The sequence below is a fragment of the Chiloscyllium plagiosum genome, unplaced genomic scaffold (genome assembly GCF_037043375.1).
Source record: "Chiloscyllium plagiosum isolate Xiang-an unplaced genomic scaffold, Cpla_swu_hap1 HiC_scaffold_19, whole genome shotgun sequence".
Classification (NCBI taxonomy): domain Eukaryota; kingdom Metazoa; phylum Chordata; class Chondrichthyes; order Orectolobiformes; family Hemiscylliidae; genus Chiloscyllium; species Chiloscyllium plagiosum.
In genome coordinates, this window is record NW_028270157.1 from 27,549,883 (window position 1) to 27,577,327 (window position 27,445).

The 27,445-nt window shown below is 39.5% G+C and overlaps 1 protein-coding gene across 1 annotated transcript in view; it reads right to left on the reverse strand.

Annotated features, from left to right (window-relative positions):
• Positions 1–27,445, reverse strand: part of otogl (otogelin-like) — a 209,721-nt gene that overhangs the window by 55,718 nt on the left and 126,558 nt on the right. The window contains exons 29-36 of the mRNA XM_087997558.1: positions 26,722–27,000; positions 17,359–17,476; positions 10,064–10,143; positions 8,164–9,044; positions 4,952–5,045; positions 691–833; positions 408–431; positions 198–287 (exon numbers count right to left, since the gene is read on the reverse strand). Coding sequence (XP_087853684.1) covers positions 198–287; positions 408–431; positions 691–833; positions 4,952–5,045; positions 8,164–9,044; positions 10,064–10,143; positions 17,359–17,476; positions 26,722–27,000 — 1,709 coding nt within the window. The remainder of the gene's footprint in view (positions 1–197; positions 288–407; positions 432–690; positions 834–4,951; positions 5,046–8,163; positions 9,045–10,063; positions 10,144–17,358; positions 17,477–26,721; positions 27,001–27,445) is intronic.

Here is a 27,445-nt window from a genome sequence, read left to right on the forward strand (position 1 = left end):
TACATGAGATGGAAGTCATGAAAATATCAAGTGTAGAAAATGCAATGGTGAAAATAAATCTCTAATTTATATAGATGATTATCATTCAATATCAGTTCTTGCATGACTAATTAATAATAACATCAGTAGGTTTAAAAATGAAATGCAAAAAATATTAGCAGCCATATATGCACAAATGTTATTGCCATTACACTCACCAATCTTTCCAATCGATCAATGAGAACTTTGTAGTTACGTGAAGTTATATTCAACTTTTTAAAGCACAATCCAGAATTTCCTCCTGGCACCTTAATGGCAAAAGCAATGATAACTGGTAAGTATAGTCATGAAAACAAACATCATACATTAAGTACTGCTTTGAAAGGATTAGTGTTAAAATTTAACAGAATTAATTGTCATGTACTTACAGGACGCCTTATAGAATTCGCACTCTGTAATTAATAAAACAGCATTTTCAGAAACATTTCATCTTACGTACTATTATATTTGGTGCATAATTTTCATAGATGATAAAATATAACTCAAATATTATTCCTTAATACTGACACAGATATTTAAAATGAATATATTCAATGCTTAATAATGATTTATGTTACTGACGTAACTTAATATATTGCCTTTTAAATGAACATCTTACTCTTTTCATTCAGTAATAATTTAGTTGTATGTTTAGAAAATGTTTACTGTTACCTCACGGGTAGGACATTGTTCAATATGACCAACAATAGTTTCGTCTGGCAATAAAGTCAGTACATAGGCTGCAGCATCATAAACTCCCACATCATTGCCATCAAATGTAATGATATGCAGGTCAGAAAACATGGAGCAGCGGCCTAAAAAGGCAAACATTAATTGGCTTAAAACTATTCTGTGATAAAAAAATCAGAAAAATACAGTGCATGTTTAGCATCCTATACATTTTTTTCATACAAATAGAGGATTTTCTTTCTCCTGGTGCTTGTGGAAAACTGCGTCCCCATTTTCAGAAAGGAAACGGTTGACGATCTGTTATATCAAATGTCTACCCATATTGCACTTTCCCAGTATTTCTGGTACTGTTGTCCTGCACCTGGAGTATGCTCTGGATCTGACCTGACATAGGTAAAGAAGATGAATGCCTCATCTTCCACCTCGGAACACTTTAACCCCAGGGCATCAATGTGGACTTCATCAGTTTCTTCATTTCCCCTCCCCCCACCTTACCCCAGTTTCAACCTTCCAGCTCAGCACTGTCCCCATGACCTGTCCTACTTGCCTATCTTCCTTTCCACCTATCCACTTCATCCTCCTCCCTGACCTATCACCTCATCCCCACCCCCATTCACCTATTGTACTCTATGCTACTTTCTCCCTATCCCCACACCCGCCTCATTTATCTCTCCACCCTACAGGCTCCCTGCCTCTATTCCTGATGAAGGGCTTTTGCCCGAAATGTTGGTTTTCCTTCTCCTTGGATGCTGCCTGACCTGCTGTGCTTTTCCAGCACCACTCTAATCCAGACTTGGGTTTCCAGCAGTCCTCGTTTTTACCATAAGTAAAGAAGACACCAATCTTTGACTTCACTTCTTGTATGATCATTGGACAGGCACTCCAATCCTGGGATGGCTGAAAGAACTAAATATTTCAGCCTGAGTCAGATCCTCTGTATCATTTGTCGCAGAAGGTTAGAGATTGAAAAGGCGGCAAAGATCAAACCCTGGTGGTACGTCACCTCCTGCGAAGAGTTAGCATCAGGGTTTCAGGACTCTTAGTGAACAGCCAGAATCCGATGATTCTGTTGGCCAAGAGGGCAGTTCCAGGTCTCATGGCTGCATTTCTAGTTTACTGCTTTTCTTTTCAGCAGATGCCCAGGTGGATGGAAGGTCAGCACCTGCAAACAGAAGTTACGCCAAAGCAGGAAATTCATGGTGTCTATCCTCTGGAAGGTGCAGCTCACCAGGGAGCCCCAGAGGAAAATTTACAATGATAAATGTTGTTTTGAAACCTCTTGTGGATAAAGGTTTGCATGAACTCTTACCACAAAAGAGCACAAGAAATAGCAGCAATGGTAGACCATATGCTCCATTGAGTGGGCTGCAACATTTAATAATGTCATAGCTGACCTTGGGCTTTGATTCCAGATCCCTGTCTGCTCCCCCTATCCCTTAATTCCTTGAGAGACCAAATATATGTTTATCCCAACTTTAAAGATGGCAACTCCACAATCAAATGGAGCACAAAATTCCAACTACTTTGTTCTAAATAATGAATAGCATTGAGTCTTTTTGCTTAAAATGTTACTCAATTACAGACTTGCTGCTGTTGAATAAGAAAATAATGATTAATTTCAAATCTGTACTTGATAATAAAAATCAGCCAGAAGAAATCTTCTCAATACATGACATTTTGCACAGAAACAAATGATATAAAAATCATTGCAGACATTTCCTACCATTGGCGGATAATATTTTGTCAAGGTCAGCATCAATATATGGGAGGTAAAGGCAAAATAGGATAATTATTAAACTCTTGAGTATATAATATCAGGGTGCTGTGTGTATGGAATGAGCTGCCAGAGGAGGTGGTGGAGGCTGGTACAATTACAACATTTAAAAGGCATCTGGACAGATATATGAATAGGAAGGGTTTAGCAGAATATGTACCAAATCCTGGCAAATGGGACTAAATTAGGATATCTGTTTGGCCTGGATGAGTTGGACTGAAGAGTATGTTCTGTGCTGTACATTTCTATGATTTTAAAATCATACATAGTGACTATCAACTACAGACAAATATGACCAATAGTTTGGATGTGCTTAAGTAATCTGATGGTAATTTTCCAATTCCATTCTGTTCTTACAATTGTAGGTACCGTTACCAAAGCAATTTGAAGCCGTCCCCAAATACAGATTTTTAAGTCTAGTATTTTTATTAATTTATAGGATTTAGGCATTATTAACAAGACCTGTAGTTATTAGCTATCTCTAATTGCCCTTGAGAAGGCAATGGTGAGCTGTCTTCTTAATCTGTTCTAGATTGTGTTATGAAAAGACACACATAGTGCTACTAAGAAGGGAATTCTACAATTTTGACTCAGTAATAATGAAGGAATGCCGATGCAATTCCAAGTTAGGATGGTGTGCAACTTCCAGGTGAAGTAAGGAGCTGATGCTGTTCCCATGCACATGTTGCCATTTTGTTCAATGTGATAGCGTTCACAGGGTGATGATGTTGAAGAAGCCAATGCAAGTTGCTGCATTGCATCTCGAAGATGGAATAGGCAGGCATGTAGGCAAGATAGCTACAGGTGTCAGTGGGTTTATAGTAAATGGTGATTGATGACCTCTCCAGAAATGGAAACGGTGAAACCAAGGAACGCAAGGAAAATGGCAAAGATGGATCATGTAAACATAAGGATAAGAATTGGAAGTTAAGTTGTTTGAATATTCCAATTCAGAGTGAGAGCAGGAAGAGATATTGATGTAGACATGAATGCATGAGAGAAAGGAGTAAAGGAAAAAAACCTGAGAAGGCTGGAAAAATAAGTATTCCAAATATCCCAAGAAAATACATGCATGGCTTTGGACCTATACATGTTCCCATGGCAACATGGTTTATTGAGAAAAAGTGAGTGGAGTCAAAGAAAATGTTTTCATTATGAGAACAGGTTCAACCTGGTAACAGAGTTGGTGGTGGATGGAGACTGATTATGGGAAAGGAAGAAATGAGAAGTCTCATGCAGCCTAATGATGGAAAGAGGCACATTAAAGGATTGGATATCTATGGTGAAAGGAGGCTGGTTAAGGCCAAGAAATTGGAAACACTTAAAGTAGTGGACATGTCAGTTTTGTAGTCAGGATACGTCTGGACGAGGAGGGGAAAAGTGAAGAACAAACTGAAATGATGTGACTACCAGGGCAGTATTCATGGATCTCGGGAAGGAGGTAAAAGGGAACTATACAGGATTGACAGACTTTTAATATAGAGGCTACAGCAGAAAGATCCCCAGAAATGATATACATGTCAGTCTTATGAATGATGGCTTAATGTTTTACGGTCTGGTCATTGGCATTCAACTTCTGCAACATAAGTGTTTGTTTGCCGAACAGGAATAGTAGTACCCTTATTATTTAATGGGAATGTTAGGACTGGATCAGAGATAATGAAATGCTACAAATTCAGATAGACATAGACTGCAGTGAGTTAAACAGGAAGTTCTTCACCCAAAGGGTTGTTCTTCTTCTAAACATTCTTTGGAATTTTCTATTACTGTCGATGATCAGTATTGAACATATTCAAGATAAAGATTCTTAGATACTTTCAGGTACCGGGGAATTAAGTGGTATAGGAATAATGTCAGAGGATGAATTTCAGGTAAAGATCACTAAAATTCTTTCACAAGGACCAAATGGCCGAATCTCGTTCTTATTTCTTATGTTCTTATGTTCTGATCTTCTTATATAGAGAGAGTAAGAGACTGAGTAAGAATGCAGCTGGGAAATCTGTAAACATGACAAAGGGTCAACTGTGCAGCGAAAGACTCCTAATAGAAGAAATGGGTCTGGAGACAAAAGTAATGGAAGAAAAACTCAGTGCTATGCCAAGCTCAAAAATATCTATTGACTGAAATCTATAAAGGACCAGACGGTTGTTTTAAATAATACAAAAACAGGTACATGCTTAAGATAGAATAGATTGGAAATAGAACAAAAGAAAAAGTAAGAGTTGGGAAAAGAAACAAGACAGAGAAAAGAACACAAGCGGAAATCAAAATCAGAGTTGTATAATCCGAAAAGTGGAGCGGACAAGTGAAAACAATGTTAGCAGCAAATGTACTTATTAGTTTTATATCCAATTTGTGTAATTCCACTTTTCTGCTTTATTCTGTGTGACAATTTCATTTTATCAGAAGAATAACTACATTAACTGTTCACATAACACAGTTCAGCAGAAACATGAAACCAATACTCACAGGGACACTCCCACTGTGGACAACACCTGTCTTTGTTTATTTGGATAGGCATTCCCAGAAATCCACAACTTGGCTGTGTTATATTAAAAGGGCACTGGAAGAAATCATTTTGAATAAAATGTATGTGTCAAAAGTATATAAAACGGAAGTATTAATCAATTATGGAGATTAAGTAATACTTAATAAGATTATTTTCTGGTTTAAATAAGATTGCAAAAGCTTGATAGTTTGTTCTAAATACTTGTGACATTGCTGTGGTATTTAGTTGCAAAGCTTTGCTGCTTTAAGGAAGCAATAGAAGCCAAACCATTGGAAGAAACACATAAATAACAATTGCATTTGTTTCAATAATCAAGAAAAAGCTAGGATGTTACGGGAATCAATGCTAAATTAGATAGAGACATAACTGTAACATGAGAAAGAGAATGCTGTTCCACATATAATTACACTTTTCATTCAATGCATTTAACTAAAGATCTAATCGTGTTAGAGCAGGGCAACATTCTATATCTGATGACACTTTGAATCTATTACTGCAAAAACTGCAGGAGTTCATCCTTGGCATGGTCATAGGTATCAGTGAGTCAAGGTCCATCTAGAAAAGTAGCCCTAAATTGTTGGTGAAGTAAAAAATACATTTTGCAAAGTCTAACACAGTGTCACAGTTATGAAATGTAAACTTAAGTTCTGCATTTCATATTATTTACACAAGGTGTAAAGTGGACTATAGTGAGAAGAGTTTGCATTTTCATTCCTGAGGCAGGTAGACAGAATCAGGAGATTTCCTGTCTTGCCACATGCACCTCAGGGAAATAGTGTTATGAACGGTGGAATCTCCATTCTGTGGGTATGGGCTCACCAACTCAGAATGCAGATCTGAGGTAACTACAGGGGCTACAAAATCCCCTCACACCCTACTTGAACACTCACTCTGTATCCACCATGGGCAGGCATCAGGAACAATGCTGAGATGAAACAAAATAAAGTTCAAAGTATACGTTACAGACTTCACTATATGAACAAACATTCTTATTCATTAAAGCCTATTCAATACATTTAAATCCTCTAGTGTTCTTAATCTTTTCAAGTGCATTTATAACTGCATATCAAAAGTCACACAATCCTATAGCAAACTCTTAGAACTGTCAATCAAACTTTGAATTACAGCCTCCCAAGCAGTAATAATAATCGGTTGTGGAAGCAGTCAAGTAGTAGTAATGCTCTAGTAATAGCACTGGGATCTTGTCAAAACACATCTATTGAAAAACACTGTGCTTGCAGTTTCAACTCACAGAAACAAGTAGGTGTTTTTAATCTCAAATTTAAAGGGCAGGTTATTTTAATAACTTGACAGTTCTATATTATGCACATATTCATGTTTATTCTTAAAAACTGTAAACTGTAATATGTGGAACTTGCTCTCAAAAATTTGAGTCTTTTTATAATCAGCACTGAGATCAAATGGCCCCACTGGATTTGAGTTCCTTTGTGTGTGAATGATATCCCATCCTTGTTCCTCAACAGACAAATCTTGAGTCTGTCAGAAAGGGAGGTGGGACTTCTGATTCTACCCATTGATATTTTGACTAAGACATGGAGTCTCCATGACTTCACAAAAATCCAGAGCTGGATGTAAACTTGGTTTTGAAGGAAGGGTTAGATTTGTAATTTGTTGTACAGATGTCTTGCTTTGGACAGACAGCAATGGAAGAATTGGGTTCCCTATTCTGTCACCTCATTTTGGAGACTTCAACTGAGAGTTATTTAGGAGAAAAAGTACATTTGAAGAAAGCTTTAATGGCTAAAAGAGACATTTGGAGATGCCTTTAGTGGAGAAGATGGGAAATATTTAGCTGAGATCAGAATCATGAGGCAAAGGATGTTAACAAGCAAAGGATAGACTATAGAGAAGAGGCAGCAGTTAGATAGGCTTGACAAACATTATGGTTTTTAATTAAGAAAAACACAAAGCCAAGATTGTTGCCATTCAGCTACTGCAGTACCAGGATGTTGGATATTGCTATCATAATGTGTACCTTCGTGCATATCTTAAACCACTGTTAATGATTAACCAATTCAACAGAATATCATGCGTTAGCTCCATGACTTGTTTGGCAGTCTGAAGCAACAGTATCGGAGTAAGATGTACTACACCTAGCTTCTATGAACTTTATCTGTAAATAGTTATATCTTCAAATAAAAAATCCCATATTAGAGTTTTTGTTTGTTGTGATCAGTACGTTTTTGCCCAAAAGAAGAATGTAATATGATATTGTTTGTATTAAGACTGCATAATTTACATTGGAATCATTGACATCAAAATTCATGTCAATAATTATTTCACTAATCTAAGGATGGGAGATCTAGTGATATTCATTAAGTTTTGCTTCAGGATGCTGTTGTTCCTGATTAAATTCCCAATTCCGTCCATTGCATTGATTTAAGTTTTTTTTCCTAACACTTGAATGAATGGATAAAAAGATTCACTGATGATCTGAATTGTATATTTTGAATCAAATCCAAAACCATCAAATTGGAAAGTCTCCACTTAAAATAGTCACAAAATAAAAGTTGATACTTTTGAATAAATATATGCCATATGTTTCTATTTGTAGCAACTTATTACATTTTTCAAGTTCGAATTTTACTTCACCAGTTACTTTAATTAGTGCAGCTCTCCCAAGAGAAACATTAGATTGGAACTTTCCAAATAGCAGCAGTTGGGGTCTGTGGGTTTTCTAACTAAAATATCACAGACTGACATCAACTTTGCCTATCTACTTCCAGTCAGGCTGTTAGGTAGAGTATCAAGCATTGCTGGAGCACCTCAGTTAAGCAAGCTGAAAATTGGCAGGGAAATATCCTCCATTGGCCAAGCTTAAATAATGATGATCGTATCAATCAAATAGATATCATAATCTTGGATATTCAACAAGAGGTTTAGTGATGACTAAGTGGTCGGGAGGAGTATAGGTCATGGTGGGATAATACAGGGAACAGCAACAAGGTGGAAACATAAAGCTTATTTTCTTAATAAGTATACTAGAGAATGTAGTAGAGAAACTACATAACCTATTACTATGAGCTTCTAACTTGAATTTACAAGCTCAACCAATTTTTTCAATTTCAGTATATAAAGAAATCTAGAATTTTTATTTGCCATTTTGTACATTCTGTTTAAAGGAGGAATAAAAAGGTTAAAGTGCTCCTACTATGCATTGTGGTGGTGTCACTGATGGAGCTGCAGTTTGGGAATAAGAGGGTGCAGCTGAGATACCAAATGAAATTGCAGTTTCTGATTGAGGACTGATTGTAGCTGCTGAAGTAGTTGATGTCAGATTCAATGGAAAAGTCTGTGACGCGGAGGATGCTTCTGATGTCGTTTTCTCTTGAGCACGTGTAGATGAGAAAGTAACTGGAGAAGTCACTGCTGTTGATTGTATGATTTGTGCTGCCCCAGTTCCAACACTTGATTCAGGAGGCAATGTAACACTGGTTGTTGTAAGTGGTGTAACAGAGCGTCTGGTGACCTCTTCTGTTGATATTTCAGTCTTCCCCACAGTTGTTTGTTGTACTGTTGTCATTTTTGTACTCTCAGTGAGTGTACTGTATTGAATTGCTGATGTTGCTGCCTGAGCTGTAGATGCTGTACTATGTGTTGAGAAAGTAATCCTGTCAGATATGTTGCTTGGAGCAGTGGTTAATAAAGTACCACTTAAAGTGGAAGGCAATACTTTTTCCGTAGTATAAATGGGGGTTCTAGATTGACTTGTAACTGCTGCTGTGGTACTTGTTGTTCTGGAACTCTCAACAGAGGTTGAGATGGTCATTGTAGAACTTAAATGTGTAGGTTCTGTAGCTGTAGAAGATGTTGTGTAAGCTGATGTTGAGGTGGTTACTGAGGATGTTGTGGTGACTGGAACCATTGTCAGTGGAGTTGATATACTTGCATATTGGTCTGAAATGGCAGTTGTTTTCTGTCCTACTGTTGGAGACACTACTGTTGTGAGTGAACTGTATACTTTCTCTGTCATCACAGGCGTTGTTGTAGTTGGCAATATATAAGGTAAATCGGTTGCAGTGACATTAATACCTGTTAAAAAATAAACAATTAATATATCATTCACAGATACAAATTCTTCAAACTCAATAAATGAATATTATCTTTTTCCATTGCTTCTATTGAAGTTGACATATTTCCTTTTACACATTGTTAAAACAAGTACAATAACAAAAACAGAGAATGCTAGAGAAAATTAACATGTCTGGCAGTACCTGTGAAGAGAGATACAGAGTTAGCATTTTGAGTCAGATATTGCTGTCACTAAGAATCATAGCAGTCTCGAAACATTAACTCTATTTCTTTCCACAGATTCTACCAGATCTGATTTTCTCCAGCATTCTCTGCATTTGTTTCAGATTCTGTATTTTGCCTTTTAAGTTATGTAATACAGTTATTTTCCTTATACCAGTTATGAGCCCTTGAGGATATACCCTTAGGCTGACTAACTAAATGTGCCAATAAAAAAAAACAAAGAAAGGTGGATGCTGGAAATCAGAAACAAAAACAGAAATTTCGTGGAAAACTCAGCAGGTCTGGCTGCATCTGTGAACAGGAAGCAAGAATTAATGTTTCGGGTCCAGTGACCCTTCTTCAGAACTGATTCCCAGCAGTTTCTGCTTTCATTTCTGACAAAATGTGTCCTTTTGGATGTAATCACTTTTCACTGAACTCCTTAAATTAGTATTAACTTATTCATATGAGAGTAATACGTTATCAAAACAGTAGTTGATGTGATTTGACTTCATCTTCATTATTTGATATTTCCCAGTATCATTTCGCTGTTTATTACCCGTAGTGTTAAGCATAACGTAAGAAGAAAAAAGTAACAACTAGTATTGTAATCTGTACTCAAATCAAATGCACTGTGAATGTGGGAGGCAAGGGCAGCCTGAAATTTTCAGAGCACTAACGTTGAGTTAAAAAGTAACTAACCCAGAAGTGCTAAATGTTTATTATTGGTGTTCTTCTCTGGCTCTTTTATGTCTCAATGTTATTCACATAAAACAACATGCACAAAAGCTTCAAATTAAACAAACTGAGACACTCACAGTCCTCCAGGTAAACACATCTGTGTGTGGCTTCATCAAGAAGCATGTTCTTTGGGCAATGCACCAAACATCCTTCAACCCTGCATGAGAAAAACAGAAGGGCTCTTTAGGTTCTCTCCACAGTTTATTTAGTATCTCTGGGCCATGCAGCAATTCTGGCTGGGTCAGCAGCTGGGTAACCTGTTGATAAGTCTCTTTCAATTACTGAATAATGTCTCAGGCGTTTTTCTCTTCCATTTGAAAGCACTTTGGAACCCTGTTTTACCTATCTGACCCAGAGGAAACAGGTCGACCTGAAAGATGTCCATAATCTGGGATTTTCCCGAATAGTACAGAGTTCCACCACTAAGTTCCAGTCAGGCAGGGAACCATTTAGTGACAACAGGTAGGTCCACACCAAGGAGGTGCAGATTGGATCCATGAATTGGATGGGATGTGGAAGGGAAAATCAGAGGCAGTTCAGTTGTATGGGAATTGGGAGATATGAAACAAATGAGAATGAGAGGGGTGAAGAAAAAGTGACCAGTTCAACTGGGGAGGTGATTGGAGGGGGTTTTGATGGAGAGGAGGGGAGATAACCAGACTTGCTGAGGAAGGTTGGAGATCTCTTGGAGGAGTAGATTGCAACCATAAGGGGACCTTTGTGTTAAATGCATCAGGAATATGTCAGATGGAGTTCAGAGATTGGATCTAGGGAATCAAAGGCCTCGTGGTGAGATTTGATGCCTTATTGTGAAGGTCATTGGGAAGCACTTGATTGCAGAAGCACAGATCCAGGAAGCAAAGGTGAAGGCATGCAACTTCGAAATCAACCAAGTCCTTACATGAAAGTTAACAGTTGAGGTTAACACTAGAGTAGTATTGACGTATGTGGTCTCATTATTACCTTATTTAAAGTTTCCAACTGCTTCCTTGGAGATGGTTGATTGCATGCCCTTCTTCCGGACTCAGTTAAAGCTGAAAATGCGTGGGTTTGGGTCAGAAAAACAACTCTAAGATTTCAATCTGACCCAAGAAAAGTATTTTTCAGGTTATAATACCCACTTTATTTCTGCACAAAACTATTGCTGTCTCACAGCACCAGGGATGAAAATGTGTTGCTGGAAAAGCGCAGCAGGTCAGGCAGCATCCAAGGAACAGGAGAATCGTCATTTCAGGCATAAGCCCTTCTTCAGGGTTGTGGTTCTGTTCGCCGAGCTGGAAATTTTTGTTGCAAACATTTCGTCCCCTGTCTAGGTGACATCCTCAGTGCTTGGGAGCCTCCTGTGAAGCACTTCTGTGGTATTTCCTCCGGCATTTATAGTGGCCGTCCCTGCCGCTTCCGGTTGTCAGTTTCAGCTGTCCGCTGTAGTGGCTGGTATATTGGGTCCAGGTCGATGTGTTTGTTGATGGAGTTTATGGATGAGTGCCACGCTTCTAGGAATTCCCTGGCTGTTCTTTTTTTGGCTTGCCCTATAATGGTAGTGTTGTCCCAGTCAAATTCATGTTGCTTGTCGTCTGCGTGTGTGGCTACTAAGGATAGTTGGTCGTGGCGTTTCGTGGCTAGTTGATGTTCATGGATGCGGATCGTTAGCTGTCTTCCTGTTTGCAAGGACTGCACAAAACACTATATAGGACAAACCCTCCGAAGGGATGGGTTAGCTTCGGAGGGTTAGTGTGGACTCAATGGGTCAAATGGCCTGCTTCCACACTGTAGGAATTCTATGAAATTGAAATGATGGGAAGAGTGTTAATTGGTGAATTGATGACAGTAACTAACTGAAATGAAGGAGGAGGGGCTTACAGATATAAACTGTTAGACTCATGATATATTTGAATGGGGGAATGGTGGTTAGTTCAGTTGGTCGGATGGTCGATTTGCAATATAGAGTGACATCAACAGTGCAGATTCAATTTCTGCATTGGCTGAGGTTTCCATGAAGGTCCCACCTTCTCAACTAGTACCCTCACCTGAGATGTGGTGACCCTCAGATTAAGCCACCACCAGTCATCTCTCTCTAACAAGAGAGCAGTCCTATGGTCCTCTGGGACTATGGTGAATTTACCGTCATTTGGAATGGGCACGTATTTTTAAACCAGTGAAAAGGATTACATCAAGAAGGTATCTTAATATTGCAATAATTAGTGAATGTTTAAGTTGTTCTTTTTATTGTAGGAGAATCCCTACAGAAACCAAAACATCAATTACTTTTAGATTACAAAATGTATCGTTGTGAGTTTGCCTTCTATATTTCTCTCATAGGTTAATCAGCTTTGGTGTTGGAGCGAAGTCCAAACTCAGACAGGAGAAGGAATCGAAATTGCACAATCAATGCCTTACAAGGTAGTAATCATTAGCCCCGAAATATATACCTGATGAGTTTTTTATAGAGATATATTGGGAAGCATTTTCAAAGTGTACAACACCCATGTGCCGAAAGAAGAATATGGGGTAAAGAATATGGGGTAAGCATGTACATCAATGACATTAATGTCAGTGGGCACTAACATCACAGTGAATGGAGGAAGGTGTCATGTTCCTGATCTTGGCAAGGTCTCATGGTGGGAACTGCAGGATGACCATGGTAGAGACTGTGGCCAATCTCATGATGAACCCCTACCATGCATGTAGGAGGTGCAACAACTCACATGAGAGATGCTAAATTTTCTTCCCACCCTCCCTCTTGCAAAAATGCCATCCCGTATTCCCAATTCCTCTGCCTCCACCGTATCTGCTCCCAGGAGGACCAGTTCCACCACAGAACACACCAGATGGCCTCCTTATTTAGAGACCGCAATTTCCCTTCCCACATGGTTAAAGATGCCCTCCAACGCATCTCGTCCACATCCCGCACCTCCGCCCTCAGACCCAACCCCTCCAACCGTAACAAAGACAGAACGCCCCTGGTGCTCACCTTCCATCCTACCAACCTTCGCATAAACCAAATCATCCGCCGACATTTCTGCCACCTCTAAACAGACCGCACCACCAGGGATGTATTTCCCCCCACACCCCTTTCCGCCTTGCGCAAAGACCAGTCCCTCCGTGACTACCTGGTCAGGTCCACGTCCCCCTACAACCCACCCTCCCATCCTGGCACTATCCGCTGCCACCGCAGGAACTGTAAAACCTGCGCTCACAACTCCGCCCTCACCTCTATCCAAGGCCCTAAAGGAGCCTTCCACATCCATCAAAGTTTTACTTGCACAACCACTAATATCATTTATTGTATTTGTTGCTCCCGATGCGGTCTCCTCTACATTGGGGAGACTGGGCGCCTCCTAGCAGAGCGCTTTAGGGAACATCTCCGGGACACCCGCACCAATCAACCACACCGCCCTGTGGCCCAACATTTCAACTCCCCCTCCCACTCTGCCGAGGACATGGAGGTCCTGTGCCTCCTTCACCGCTGCTCCCTCACCACCAGACGCCTGGTGGAAGAACGCCTCATCTTCTGCCTCGGAACACTTCAACCCCAGGGCATCAATGTGGACTTCAACAGTTTCCTCATTTCCCCTTCCTCCACCTCACCCTAGTTCCAAACTTACAGCTCAGCACTGTCCCCATGACTTGTCCGGACTTGTCCTACCTGCATATCTCCTTTTCCACCTATCCACTCCACCCTCTCCTCCCTGACCTATCACCTTCATCCCCTCCCCCACTCACCCATTGTACTCTATGCTACTTTCTCCCCACCCCCACCCTCCTCTAGCTTATCTCTCCACGCTTCAGGCTCACTGCCTTTATTCCTGATGAAGGGCTTTTGCCCGAAACGTCAATTTTGCTGCTCCTTGGATGCTGCCTGAACTGCTGTGCTCTTCCAGCACCACTAACCCAGTGCTAAATTTCCTGCTTAGTGGCAATTGCTCCATTGCGGTAATAGGAAAGGAGCTACAGCCACTGAAAGAGATTACACTGATGCTGACAATATAGAGTTGGCAGCAGAGGCTCAGCACCACAGGCCAACTGGTCATTGTGATACCATCCCAAGGGCTCAGAATTCAAAAGAAGAGACTGAAAGCTCCTTATTTTTGAAAGGAACATCTCCATCTTCTGATACCTTAGCACAAGAGACAGGAGCTCCATCTGCTAGTCATGTTCAAGTGAGGATAGTTCCAGCACATGGCCAGCTTCCTTTACAGTCATATATTCAGAGGCATGAGCAGCCTGCCTCTGCCTCCTCTGTGACACCAAGGGAGCACTATGTAGAAGTGGCCAAGAGTGGAAAACATTGCATCAAGTCAGAGCATTAACAGAAACATAATTATCAGATCAGAAGCAGGCTTTTCAGCTCCTTGAGACTGCTCTGCCATCCCAATAATGGCTACTTTTATTGCAACCCACAAGTTCACATTCGAATGCCTGCTGCTGATAACCTTTTCACACCTGCCACCCGCCATTTAGCAAAAAAGCTATTCACCACTGTCTTAGAACACACAAATAAACTCTTCTGCCTTCTTTTCAGGAAGAACCCCAATGTCTTCTGTGAGAAAACATTTGGGCCTCATGTCAACTTTAAATTGGTGACCCCTTGCTTTTAACCAGTAACCTTCACTTCTAGATTCTTCCAGAAGAGGAAACATTGTCTCCACATGTAGACTGTCGAGATCCCTCAGGATCTTGTATGCTTCAGCCAAGTCACCTCTTCCTTTTCTATATCTAGCAGCCTTAATCTGTCCAACCTTTCTCATAAGACTTTCCAGAATTTAGTCTGGTAAAACCCCTCTTGAGTTGTTTCCAATGCATTGATATCCTTCCTTAAATAGAGTGACCAAAACTGTACACAGTACTCCAGATGTGGTCTCACCAGTACCTTGCATAATGAAGCATATCTTCCCAACTAGCAGGAAGGGTAGTGAAGCAGATACAGACAAGTAAAAATCTTTTGTGGTGATCGCAGCATTTACATGGGAAGCCTTTAATGCTATAAACATGCAGTTATCAACATTCTGGACAAATCTTTGGAACAAGACACCTCTGTGTATGGGCAGCAACGTCTGTGATGAATGAGATGAAGTAGCCCACTCTGGCAGAAAAGGGTATTAGTTAGCTCATGGACATGCCTGTGAGCTTTGGACTGTGAGATCCCACAGAGATCACATGCAAAGCTTTGGAGAGAATCGATTATAAAGAAATTGGGACTCATATTCACCTCCATGTCACCAGAAGCATAATTCCTCTGATTTCCCTTTGGCTGGAAGCCTTCTCAGGAAAGGTTCCAAAGCCCATCTACCACTTGTCAGGACCACCTACTCCGACGTTGTGTCTCAGGCATTTTGAGATAGCTTACCCTGTTCTCGTATAGGCTCTCGAGTGGCCAGTTCCTCAATATTCCATATCTCCTTATAAGTACTTGGCAATCATGGTACTCCTCTGTCTTAGAGCCAAGTAAGAGCCAAGTATATGGCAAGTGCAACATTTCAACTGCCATTCCTGTTGCTTCTCCACTTGTGCCTTTGTAAATGGCAGATGTGATGGGACTGCTCTCAATCTAGATGGCCCATTTATAAAGTATTTCTCTTATTGCTGAGGCTGATCTTAAAAGTAGAGGAGTGATGATGATCAGAAGTACTGGATGTTGCTTTAAGCAAATCCACTTCCTTTGCCTTGCCCCTGCCAGACATTCAATTTGCTCTCAGGCAGCATTTGATAGTACTGTTGCCAAAAACAAAATGGATCCAATAGAGAAGGCATACTTTTGGCCAGTTGCAAAAAAAAGAGGTGTCAATGAAAAGAGCCAGGCTTCCTGAATGTGATTTTTATAACACTATTATATATTGGGCACTCGATTTGTACAGGAAGCATTATCAACCTGTAAAAGTGTCAAGTTAAAATGATGCAGGTTCAGGCAAACAGAGGGAAGAATTCTCTCCAAAAAATTGAATATGTGGTCATTCGCATATGAAGTCCCAACTCCAAACCCAAATAAAATTTCCAGTCCACATTTCCCACTAAGGTTTCTTTCCCATAATCCATATCTTTCCTATAAGTGTATTACCTGATACATTTGATTTCCACTTGATCGCCGTAGTAGTTGTTACAATGCTACTTCCCCCAAGGTGAAGTTCTCGGTATAAAGCACAGTTACTTGGGCCACTCTAATGTTTTACTCATATGTTTCTCTCTCCTGTTTTAATTAGTTTATGTCTTTCAGCTTTTTTACTGTACTGTACTATTGGATCAGAAACACAATTTCTGACCACAGCATTATGTATTTGTATAGCCCTTCAATAGAGTAAACATTCCCCAAGTTATTTCACAGGAGTATTATCAAACAAAATTTAACAACGAGCCACATCAGGAAATATGAGAACAGGTGATCAAAAGCTTGGTTAAAGAAGTTGGTTTCAAGGTGGGTCTTAAAGGATGAAAGAGAGGTAGGGGGTGTCAAAGTTTATGAAGGGAATTACAGAGCTTGAGGCTTTGGCAGCTGAAGGCATGGCTGCTAATGGTGTAGATGTTCAAAAGGCTAAAATCAGGGGAACACTAAGATTCCAGGAAGGGTTGGGGGTGGGGGGGGGGGTTGTTGGTCTACAACTGCTTATAGAATTAGGGAAGGGATGGGACATACAACACTTTGAAAATAAGGAGGACTCTGCCCTTTCATTTCAGAACTATAATTTGAACTAACTTTCCCACCTGAGTTCTCTCTCCCCCACAATACTCATCACACCTACATGCCTTTTAAAATCCTGCAGGAAAAATTACTTCCCAGGTTCAGGTGGAACCCATCCCAATGATACAGGTCACATACTGCCACCAGCTTTTCATAAAATGAAACCCCACTTTCACACTCTATTCAGTCATGTGGTCACCTTATTAACCTCCCTATCCTAATGACAACTTCCACATGGCTTGGGTAATAATCTGGAGATTACTAGCCTTGGTTTCTAGTTCTTTAATTTAGAACCCTAAAACTACCAAAGCAGGATTCCCTGTTTTGCTCCTCTATTGTTGATCCCAGCTTGGGCCACAATGATTGAATCCTTCCCTTCTGTCTCCAACATCCATTCCATTTGTGATGGCCCCTGCCTTGACACCAAGAAGGTATCATAACATGTGGAAGTTGCAATCTTGTTTACAAAGGATGCCTTCTGGTCCCCAATTGAGTAACCTTCAAACATGGATCATGGAATACATACAGACTACATTTTCAAAATAACCTGTGGATTTTATATATATGTATATATATATATATATATATATCAAATAAACAAACAAAGGTTGTGTTTTACATTAGATTCAATTATGTAAGTACAAATAATAATTATTAACTCCTACATTTTTCACATTTATAAAGTTCACAGATACTTACGGTGAAAGAAATTTGCAGGCTATTGCGTGAGGGTCACTGCATGTTTTAATGCAAGGACTAGCGCAGGCCTCATATCTATATTCACACATTGTTCTGTATCGTATAACCATGCTGCTTTCTGAAAGAAAATAATAAAACATATTGCATTAACCTGTGATTTTATGTAATGCTTTAAAAATCCAAGAAGCTCCTCAATGACGTTTTACTTTACGTAAAACAAATTTACTTTACGTAAAACTCTATGACTCTATGAAATTGCTGGGAGATAATATGTTTTGTTATGCTTTGTTAAAACACAGTCATGAGAAACAGTGATCCACAATACCCTATGATTTGTCAAATGGGATAATATAAAGAGCAAACAGTTCTATTCCTGATAAGTAACAAGTGCGATTGAAAGGTAGTCGGTTTATCCTTTCTCACAAATGGTCCTATATTTTAAAGGAAATACAATGGTATAATTAGATTACTCATTAGATTTCTCACAAATCCTGTCTCCTAAGCATTCAAGGGCCTGAATTTTCAATTAGTGTTCACAACTTCACATCTCATCATATCACATCAGTGTCAGACACTCAAACCATTCAATTAAGGACAGCATTTGAGCTCCTAGAGGGTTGATAGGAAGCATTCCAGCAAAGGCATACTGATAGCCAAGTGTCTGAGCTGGGGACTATAATGTATGTCAGAAAGAGTAAGAGAGTTCACCTTGGTTGAGGCACATTTCTAAGTTTAAAGTTTGGGCATTAAAATTGATTACAACTGCCAGTTTGGTAAGTTCACCAAGTACAACACATTACAGTAATCGGGTGGAAAGTAACCTTTTCCTTAATTGGGAACAGGCTGTAAGATGGTATGTGTGAGGGTTGGAGGGGCACTGTACAATTGGAGGAAAAGGTAGAGGAATAAAATCCTGTCTTCTCCCCAGTTTGTTGCAAAAAAACTCAGTGCAGCAAATGTAAAGGACCATCTTCCTGCCTGCAGGAAAATTGAGGCCTCAAAGTAGAAAATTGCAGTCATCCCATCTACATTAAAATTTAACCAGTTGTGAAGGAGATGTAAGCTATATTGCAAAAGCTGGTTGCCTCCTCGTGAGTTTGAGGATGTGAGCCTTCACCAGAGGCAAAGGTTGGTCCTATTGATAAGAACCCCGCCTCTTTCCCTCACAACAAAGCCACTCCACCCTACCCATGCTGGCTCCCCAGATAAACCCCACAAATTCCAAGCATTCCTCCATAATGGCTGGTCTGAATCAAGGTTCAAGCAGTGGTTACTGCTCTTTGAGGGGATAGAATCCCCAACAGAAAGCCAGTGCCTGATGGCAGAGAGATGCCAGAACTGCCTGATGGTCAAGGAAGTAAAATCGAACTTCCAAAAATGTCTGGAACATGGTTGCTCCCATAACAATTCCCCCTTGTATCAGGCCACTACCAGCAACCAGTAAGTTCGACCCATAAAGCATCTTTAATTTTAAGAAGTCCCAAAGTATTTCAGAAAATCAGAAGAACTAAAAAAAAATTAACAATAAGCCAAAGGAGAAGGTATTAAGCCGAGTTGATGAAAATCTTCATTAGAAGAGGTTTTAAAAATCTGGGGAAGAGAGGGTATTAATAAGAAGGTAATATTACTCAAGAAGTATGTAGTCAAAGAAAACAAAAGGTCCAAGGACAGATTTTGGGGGTTCTATGAACAAAACCACTAAATGGAAACAGGAAATATTGCCTGACTTCTAAAATTACAATTGGGTAGATTGTGTCATAAAAAAAAGGTATTTTCACAGAGGAAGTCAAAGCGTACATTAGACATGCAATGAAAAAGTGGTGGGCATTAATTAGGAATTCATGTGTACTTAGAATCAAGTGTTAAAGAGGTTATGGCCAGGTACGTGGAAACTCTCAAAGTAATCGTAAGGGGCAGAATGATTTTGTCAAAGGGAATTCATGTTTTCTTTGAAGGAATGACATGTGTTGTAGGTAAAGGTAGCCTGTAAAAAAATACTGTACTTAGATTTTCAAAAGGCATTTGTTAGGGTGTCCTGGAGGGAAGATTGGTTAGCTGGCAAAAACAGAGTTTACATCAATACATCTATTGACTGTTTGGCATGATATAATGAGTGGAGCCCCACAAGGACCTAGGCAGAGGACCCAATTTTTAACAACTTGCAGCAATGAATTAGATGTTATGAGTGAAAATTCTGCAGTTAAAATGGAAGATATCACAAAGATAGGTAGAATAGTATGCTGTAAAGATGTAAGAAATTTGCAGAAGAATAAACAGGTTTAATGACTGGGCAAAAATTTGGCACTCGGGGGCATTAGGAACCTTGATTGTCCGAATGACACGGGTGGGCAGTATTTTGTTCGGTTAATCGAATTCCGGATGATTGAATGCCAGATAACATAGTTTAGCTGAGCATCGGGACCTTGCGATCTTTCCAGATAATCCAATAGATGGATAATCAAATGCCAGATAATCGAGTTTTCTCTGTATATGTAATATGGAAGACATGATTTTCACTTCATCAGGATGACTGAAAGAAAAACAGTATTATTTATATAGAAAACAACTACATAATTCTGAGATGCAGAGAGTTTGCAGGCATGTCATGAGACCTGATGTGGCCTTCAAACCCAGAGGACAGCCAATGGAATCATCCTGTATGGCGGAAACCCTCACAGCAGTTCCCAGTTGGGAAGCAATTACAAGGTGTGTCACCCAGTTAAGGATGGAGGCTAGCTCTTCATGAGGCCAATTCCAGATGTTGGCAGCTTTACAGTCTCAGCAAAGGTTTTGCAGACTTGCTAGTCCTGAAGGGTGGCCTTATTTGAGGCAATGACAAATGTTTGCTCTTATTTGGGATTCAACCAAATACACTTTTAAAATCTTGCAACTCCTTGGACCATGGCCCTCTGAATATGATCATTACTGAGTCCCAATCTCAGTCCGAGAATCTATTGGGAGAATGCTTCCATGCAACAGGTGACCTCCCTACGTGGCAGGGGGATGCTTTGCTGCTGACAAAATGCTTTAAACCTGGGGTGATGGCTTGCATTGGCTCCGTTAATTACCTTCATTTGGTGCACACCTCTGGTCAGTAGATAAACAAGCTGCTGCCCTTCACTCTGTTAGCAAATCAGCAGTGGAAATGCAATGGGCACAGTCTTCATATCCTCCTCATTTTTTAGCGCTCCATCTAGGGACTTACATAAACTCATTGTATGCCTGGTTGGTACCCTATATATCTATGAGTAAGACTGCCATACCACTTCCTCAGCCCCTTCAGATGTAGTGAAGTGCTCCATTTATTGACTTCTAGGTGAGTTAACGATATCAAAATAAACAAGAAAATCTGAATTTACAATCTTCAGTCTAATGAAAAATATCGATTCCATAAAAGATTTAATGTGGCACAAATGAAAAAAAACTGAAGGACTTAAATGTATTTGTTCCTTCAGCTGTTCAAGTGCAGGAATTAAATCTGTCGGCAGACGACCTCAAGAACATATTTTATTGCCAGTAACACACTAAGACCAGCAAAAGGGCAAGAATAGAGGTAATGTGATACTATGGAAACTGCCATTAGGATTTCTGTTGCCGCACAGTTGCTACAATGCACAGGAGTTCATGCATAATCTTTGAATCTAATGTGATCAGTATTGGTTAAAGTTAACATTTCTTCTCCATATATGCAGTGCATTACGATACCAATTAAAAGCATACATATGAAATCCCACTCTAAAGTATCCTTGCCTTAATAAATAGAGGTTCTTAAAAAAAATTTCTTAAGATTAGAAATCGAAATGAATTGCACAACATCAACTGACTGGTTAATTATCTGTCCTCATTCTAATCTGTTCTACAGATGAGTAAATGCACTTCACTGAAATGTATTTCTTATTACTTTGAAAATGCAATATTGCACAAATAGCAAGAGCTCAGAAGATAAATAAAATAAGATTGTTCAATAAACCTAACTACCCATGTTAGTTGATTTTATTAGGAATAAATTTTGCACTTTCTGAATCTGGGCAGTGAAATATTTTCCTTATCCCACTATGTAGACAGCTGTGCCAGTTAGAAGATATAGTTACAGGCAACTTCCGTGAACAGCACAACCTTTTCCCCTTTAGAGTATTAGCTGACTCTTTATATTCAGGGGGTCATGAGTAAAATTCAAGGGCTAAATCTATGCAGCAAAACAGCCATGAAGAGAGCATTGTTCCAATAGTTCTTGGTTGGGCTCTGTTTGACCAGCTTTAGTTTCAGGACAGTATCTCTGACTTGTAAGGCATCTCCTATTACATTCCATCACTTCAGGATTATTTGGTTGCCAATGATAATGCACACAGTCCATTGCCCAATTAAGTTTCCACAATAAGGAAAAACATTATTTTATATAGTAATATCTAATTACTAGATGTTCATGCCACTATTTGCTTTACAACCTTTATTATGCCTCATGTAGGACTAAATTCTAACACTATAAGTTGGTCAAAAGAAAACAAGGGTAACAGCCTCTGCAGTCCTACAGAGATGACAAATAGTTGCTATTTGAAGAGGTCATAAATTTGACAAGATACTCAAAGACGTCAGTTGAAATTGCATGCACATTGTTTTTATATTATCTTATGGTAAACAACAATTAAAACATACACATTTCCTCTCTCTTGAAAACATACATCCATTGATCAGAATGTTAGGAATGTCTATGGCATCCACAGTCATATAAAAGAAATGTCATGGTCTGGAACTTTACCTTTTGCCAGTCATTAAGTCCTAATGATGATGAATTCATGTAATTTTCTGTTTCTCACCTGAAATCTATTTTTGCAATGTGTACATTGTAAGTAAGCAAGAAATATGCTGAAGGCTGGATAAACTTATAGACAAGAAAGACGAATACTAAAGAATGTGAAATTTCAAAAGAAGGATGTAGTACTCTCTTCCAGCATTTAAAACAGGCCAAGATTTGATGGAAACTACATTTCAATTCAATAAATAAAATTAAACAGGAATTTTGTGGAATGCTCTGGAATCAACATTGTAATACTAATCATCTACTACTGCACAGATTTGGAATATAGTATTATATTAAGTAAATACATTAATTTACATTTTTAAAGATGGAAAGTTAATATAATGAACATTAATAGCCTACTGCTGGTTCATTGGTTATATTTCCTCTTAGCCACTCACTGCTGATATATGATTACATACTTCACAATTTTCCAGATAAAATTCACACATTTTGTTAGAGACTGCTTAAGATACATTTGTTATGCTTTATAGTCAACAGAACTAAAAATCAGTTAATTAAAGATAAACTAACTCTACATATTGAATGTCACATTTTCTTCTAATAGATGAAGTATTTTCCATCAGGAGCAGATGTTTATTCATTCATGTTGTGTTATTGCAACATTCAAGATCTGGCTCAGTAATTCAAGGTTTAATTTGTTGTGATGCTGAGATGGGCAGTCAAAAGACTTTAAGGTTGTATCACTGATCATTGCTGAGTTAGCTGATATCAATTATGCAACAGTGGGAGTTGCTACAATTGATATCTGTTTCCCTCCTCCAGCTTCTGATCACAATCTATTAATAACTGCTACAAAATTTGCAAGTGTGGACACCAGCAAGAAATGGACTTTGTTTTGATATTTCTGTGGTCAAATAATTCATCAAACATTGACTTACACTAATCTTTGAACCCAGAATTCTGGCCATGGCTTGTAGGGAAAATGGATGTTCCTGGCTGCATTTTTGTTCTGTCATAATTGGCATAAAGCATTGAGTATTGCTGAGAAAAAGTGACATGCTGTTGAAAGATTTGGTCTTGCACTCATCAGGGCAAAACCAAGAATACCAAATTTCCAAAAGAAAAGGGACAGATCAAGGTGTTATCATGAAAACATTATCTGGAAATGACTGTTTAATTGAAAAGGGGCACAATACTTAGATATGTTTTTGGTCTGCAGGCCACGACTTATATTATGTAGCTTTAGCAAGAATCAGTGAGCTATATTTGTGATATTGATAGTCTTAAACTGGTTGTTAATATAACAGTAATATTCAAGTCTTTATTATATAAGAATTATTTTTTGTTCTGCCTTGAAGTACTATGTATTGAGTACAGCCCAGTGGAACAGGCCCTATAGTATATATTGCTAACTTTGTTCAAAAATGGTATATAATATCTGCTGATTGTTGATGTCTCTTCTATGTTTCAATAACCTCCCAAAACTGGGGTTCCCTCTGCAGCTGGAAGGTGAGCGCAAATACGTACTTCGGTTTAAAAGGTTGCAGAATTATGGGCATGAGTTATACGCAAACATAGAAAATGTCAACATCACTTCAATCTTTTATACCAAACCATTAACCCTCTGTCTGCATAAATTCTACTCCATACATAGGCCACACCTAGAAATGCCCACAAAGGAAAATTGGTGATGTTGCTGGGATCTTCCTGGCTGTGCCCAAAGCCCAGCTGGGGGACCAGTACTATCACCTTTAATTACATCCCACCTTTCACCAGAAGTACAGGTTCCAGGCCTTACTTCGCAGTCACAGAACATTGGTGAAGGGAATCACCTACTGAGTGGCAGTGCCCACCTCTCTATTTGGGGCTGCCAGCAATTCAAAACCTCAGGTACGCCAATTGATCCACCACCGATGCAGCCTGCTTGTCATCTCTAACTGGATAGAACATAGAACAATATAGCGCAGTATAGGCCCTTCAACCCTCGATGTTGCGCCAACCTGTGAAACCAGACTGAAGTCCATCTAATCTAAACTATTCCATTATCATCCATATATTTATCCAATGACCATTTAAATGCCCTTAAAGTTGGCAAGTTTACTAATGTTGCAGACAGGGCATTCCACAACCTTACTACTATCTGAGTAAAGAACCTACCTCTGACATCTGTCCTTTATCTATCACCTCTCAATTTAAAGCTATGTCCCCTTGTGCTAGCCATCACCATCCAAGAAAAAAGGCTCTCACTGTTCACCATATCTAATCATTTGATCATCTTGTATGTCTCTATTAAGTCACCTTTTGACCTTCTTCTCTCTAATGAAAGCAGCCTCAACGCCCTCAGCTTTTCCTCATCAGACCTTCCCTCCATACCAGTCAACATCCTGATAAATCTCCTCTGCAGCTTTTCCAATGCTTCCACGTTCTTCCTATAATGCAGCAACCAGAACTGTACACAATATTCCAAGTGTGGCCACACCAGAGTTTTGTCTAGCTGTAACATAACCTCATGGCTCTGAAACTCAGTCCCCCTACCAATAAAAGCAAACACACCGTACGTCTTCTTAACAACCCTATCAACCTGGGTGGCAAATTTCAGCGATCTAAGCACATGGACACCAAGATCTCTCCGCTCATCCACACTTCCAAGAATCTTACCATTAGCCCAGTACTCTGTATTCCTGTTACTCCTTCCAAAATGAATCACTTCACACTTTTCTGCATTAAACTCCATTTGCCACCTCTCAGCCCAGCTCTGCAGCTTATCTACGTCTCTCTGTAACCTACAACATCCTTCTGCACTGTCCACAACTCCAATGACTTTTGTGTCATCCACAAATTTATTAACCCATCCTTCTACGCCCTCATTCAGGTCATTTATAAAAACAGAACCTCAAAACAGAACCTTGCGGTACACCACTCATAACTGAACTCCAGGATGAACATTTCCCATCAACCACCACCTTTTGTCTATTTCAGCTAGCCAATTTCTGACCAAAACTGCTAAATCACTCTTAATCCTATGCCTCTGTATTTTCTGCAGTGGCCTACCATGAGGAACCTTACCAAAAACTTTACTGAAATCCATATACACCACATCAACGGTTTCCCCCTCATCCACCTTTTCGGTCACCTCCTCAAAGAACTCAATAAGCTGTGTGAGATACAACTTACCCTTCACGAAACCGTGTTGACTATCCCTAGTCAAATTATTCCTTTCTAGATAATTATAAGTCCTATCTCTTATCATCCTTTCCAACACTTTACCCACAACCAAAGTAAGGCTCAATGGGCTATAATTACCAAGTTTGTCTCCACTCCCCTTCTTGAACAAGGGGACAACATTTGCTATCCTCCAGTCTTCTGACACTATTCCTGTCAACAATGATGACATAAAGATGAAAGCCAAAGGCTCTGCAATCTCCTCCCTAGCTTCCCAGAGAATCATAGGATAAATCCCATTTGGCTCAAAGGACTTATCTATTTTCTCACTTTCCAGAATTGCTGACACTTCCTCCTTATGAACCTCAATTCTATCTAGTCTAATAGCCTATATCTCAGTATTCTCCTTGACAACATTAACTTTTTCCTGTGTGAATACTGACAAAAAATATTCACTTAGTGCCTCTGCTATCTCTTCGGAAGCCATGCACAACTTCCCACTACTTGACAGGCCTTAATCTTACTCTAGTCATTCTTTTATTCCTGATATACCTATCGAAAGCTTTAGGCTTTTCCTTGATCCAACCTGCCAAACACTTCTCATATCCCCTCCAAGCTCGTCTTAACACTCCCTTTAGGTCCTTCCTGGCTAACTCGAGCCTTCACATCTCATTTTTACGTATGCCTCCTTCTTCCTCTTGATAAGAGATTCAACTTCCTCAGTAAACCACAGTTCCCTCGCTCGACCACTTCCTCCCTGCCTGACAGGTACATACTTAACAAGGACACACAGTAGCTGTTCCTTGTACAAGCTCCACATTTCAATTGTGCCCATTCCCTGCAGTTTCCTTCCCCATCCTTTGTATCCTAAATCTTGCCTAATTGCATTATAATTGCCTTTTCCCCAGCTATAGCTCTTGCCCTGCAGTATATAACTATCCCTTCCCATCACTAAAATAAACCTAACGAAATTGTGGTCACTATCACCAAAGTGTTTACCTTCCTCTAAATCTAACAGCTGGCCTGGTTCATTACCCAGTACCAAATCCAATGTGGCCTCATTTCTTGTTGATCTATCAACATACTGTGTCAAGAAACCCACATTGAACAAAAACTGACCCTTCTCAGCTATTTGAAAAATGGGTGGAGCTTCCAAAGCAGCCCTTTCCTTGGTCAGCTCTGGGACAATCACACAGGCTGACCTTTGAAGCCATTAGGTTTCAATCTCACCTTTGAAACCATTAGGTTCAGGGCTGACATATGGTCCCAATGCCCAAGAATCTTCTCAGAGGTGAAGATTCCATTTCTAGATTCCTCTGTGAACACATGGCTCCAAGGATGCAAAACCCTGTTACAAAAATCTTCAGAGTTTCTTCCATGAAACATGGCCATTCCAGTTTTTGTTCAGACTCAGTGAATCAAATACACCTTTGGTCACTTACCTTCAATTCTAAAGCTGCTTGAAAGTTTAAATGATTCAGAATAGTCATACTGTACTACTTTAACAGCCGATGGTGTCAAAGTGATAAAAAAGCCCTTCCTGCTGTAGAGTTCAAATGTACTGTAGCCTGGGATCCAATTGCTTCTGTGATGGATAAATGAAGCATCCTTGTGGAAACGTTGATTGTCTTCCCATTGCTCTAAGTGAAGATTATCATCTTCACCAACGTGTATGAAGTAATTGGGTCTTTCAGCAGACTCAAGCGAAACAACAGGCAATTCTGTAATATTATAATAAAGTACAAATTATTAGAGAAACGGTTAATGCAGCAAATAAAAATGTTGTGCATGAATATAAATGTAAATATATTTTGTGTTACAAGTGTGACTAAGAACGCAGTATTATAGTTGCACATGTACTCAGAGCTCAATTTCCCTCGGTCACCTTTGTACTGGGCTACCACCTTCCCTGACCTCTGCACAATTTTCAGTGGCCCAAAAATACCTAAGCCTTATGATGTAAGAGCAGAAATAGGCCATTCAGCCCATTGAGACTGCTATACTATTCAACGAGATCATGGCTGGTCTAATAATCCTCCCGCCATTTTCTTGCTTTATCTCCATAATCTTTGATCCCCTTAATGATTAAACATCTATCTCAGCCTTGATTAGAATTAATACCCCAACCTGTGTGATTAAAAAAATTCCACAGATTCACATATCTGG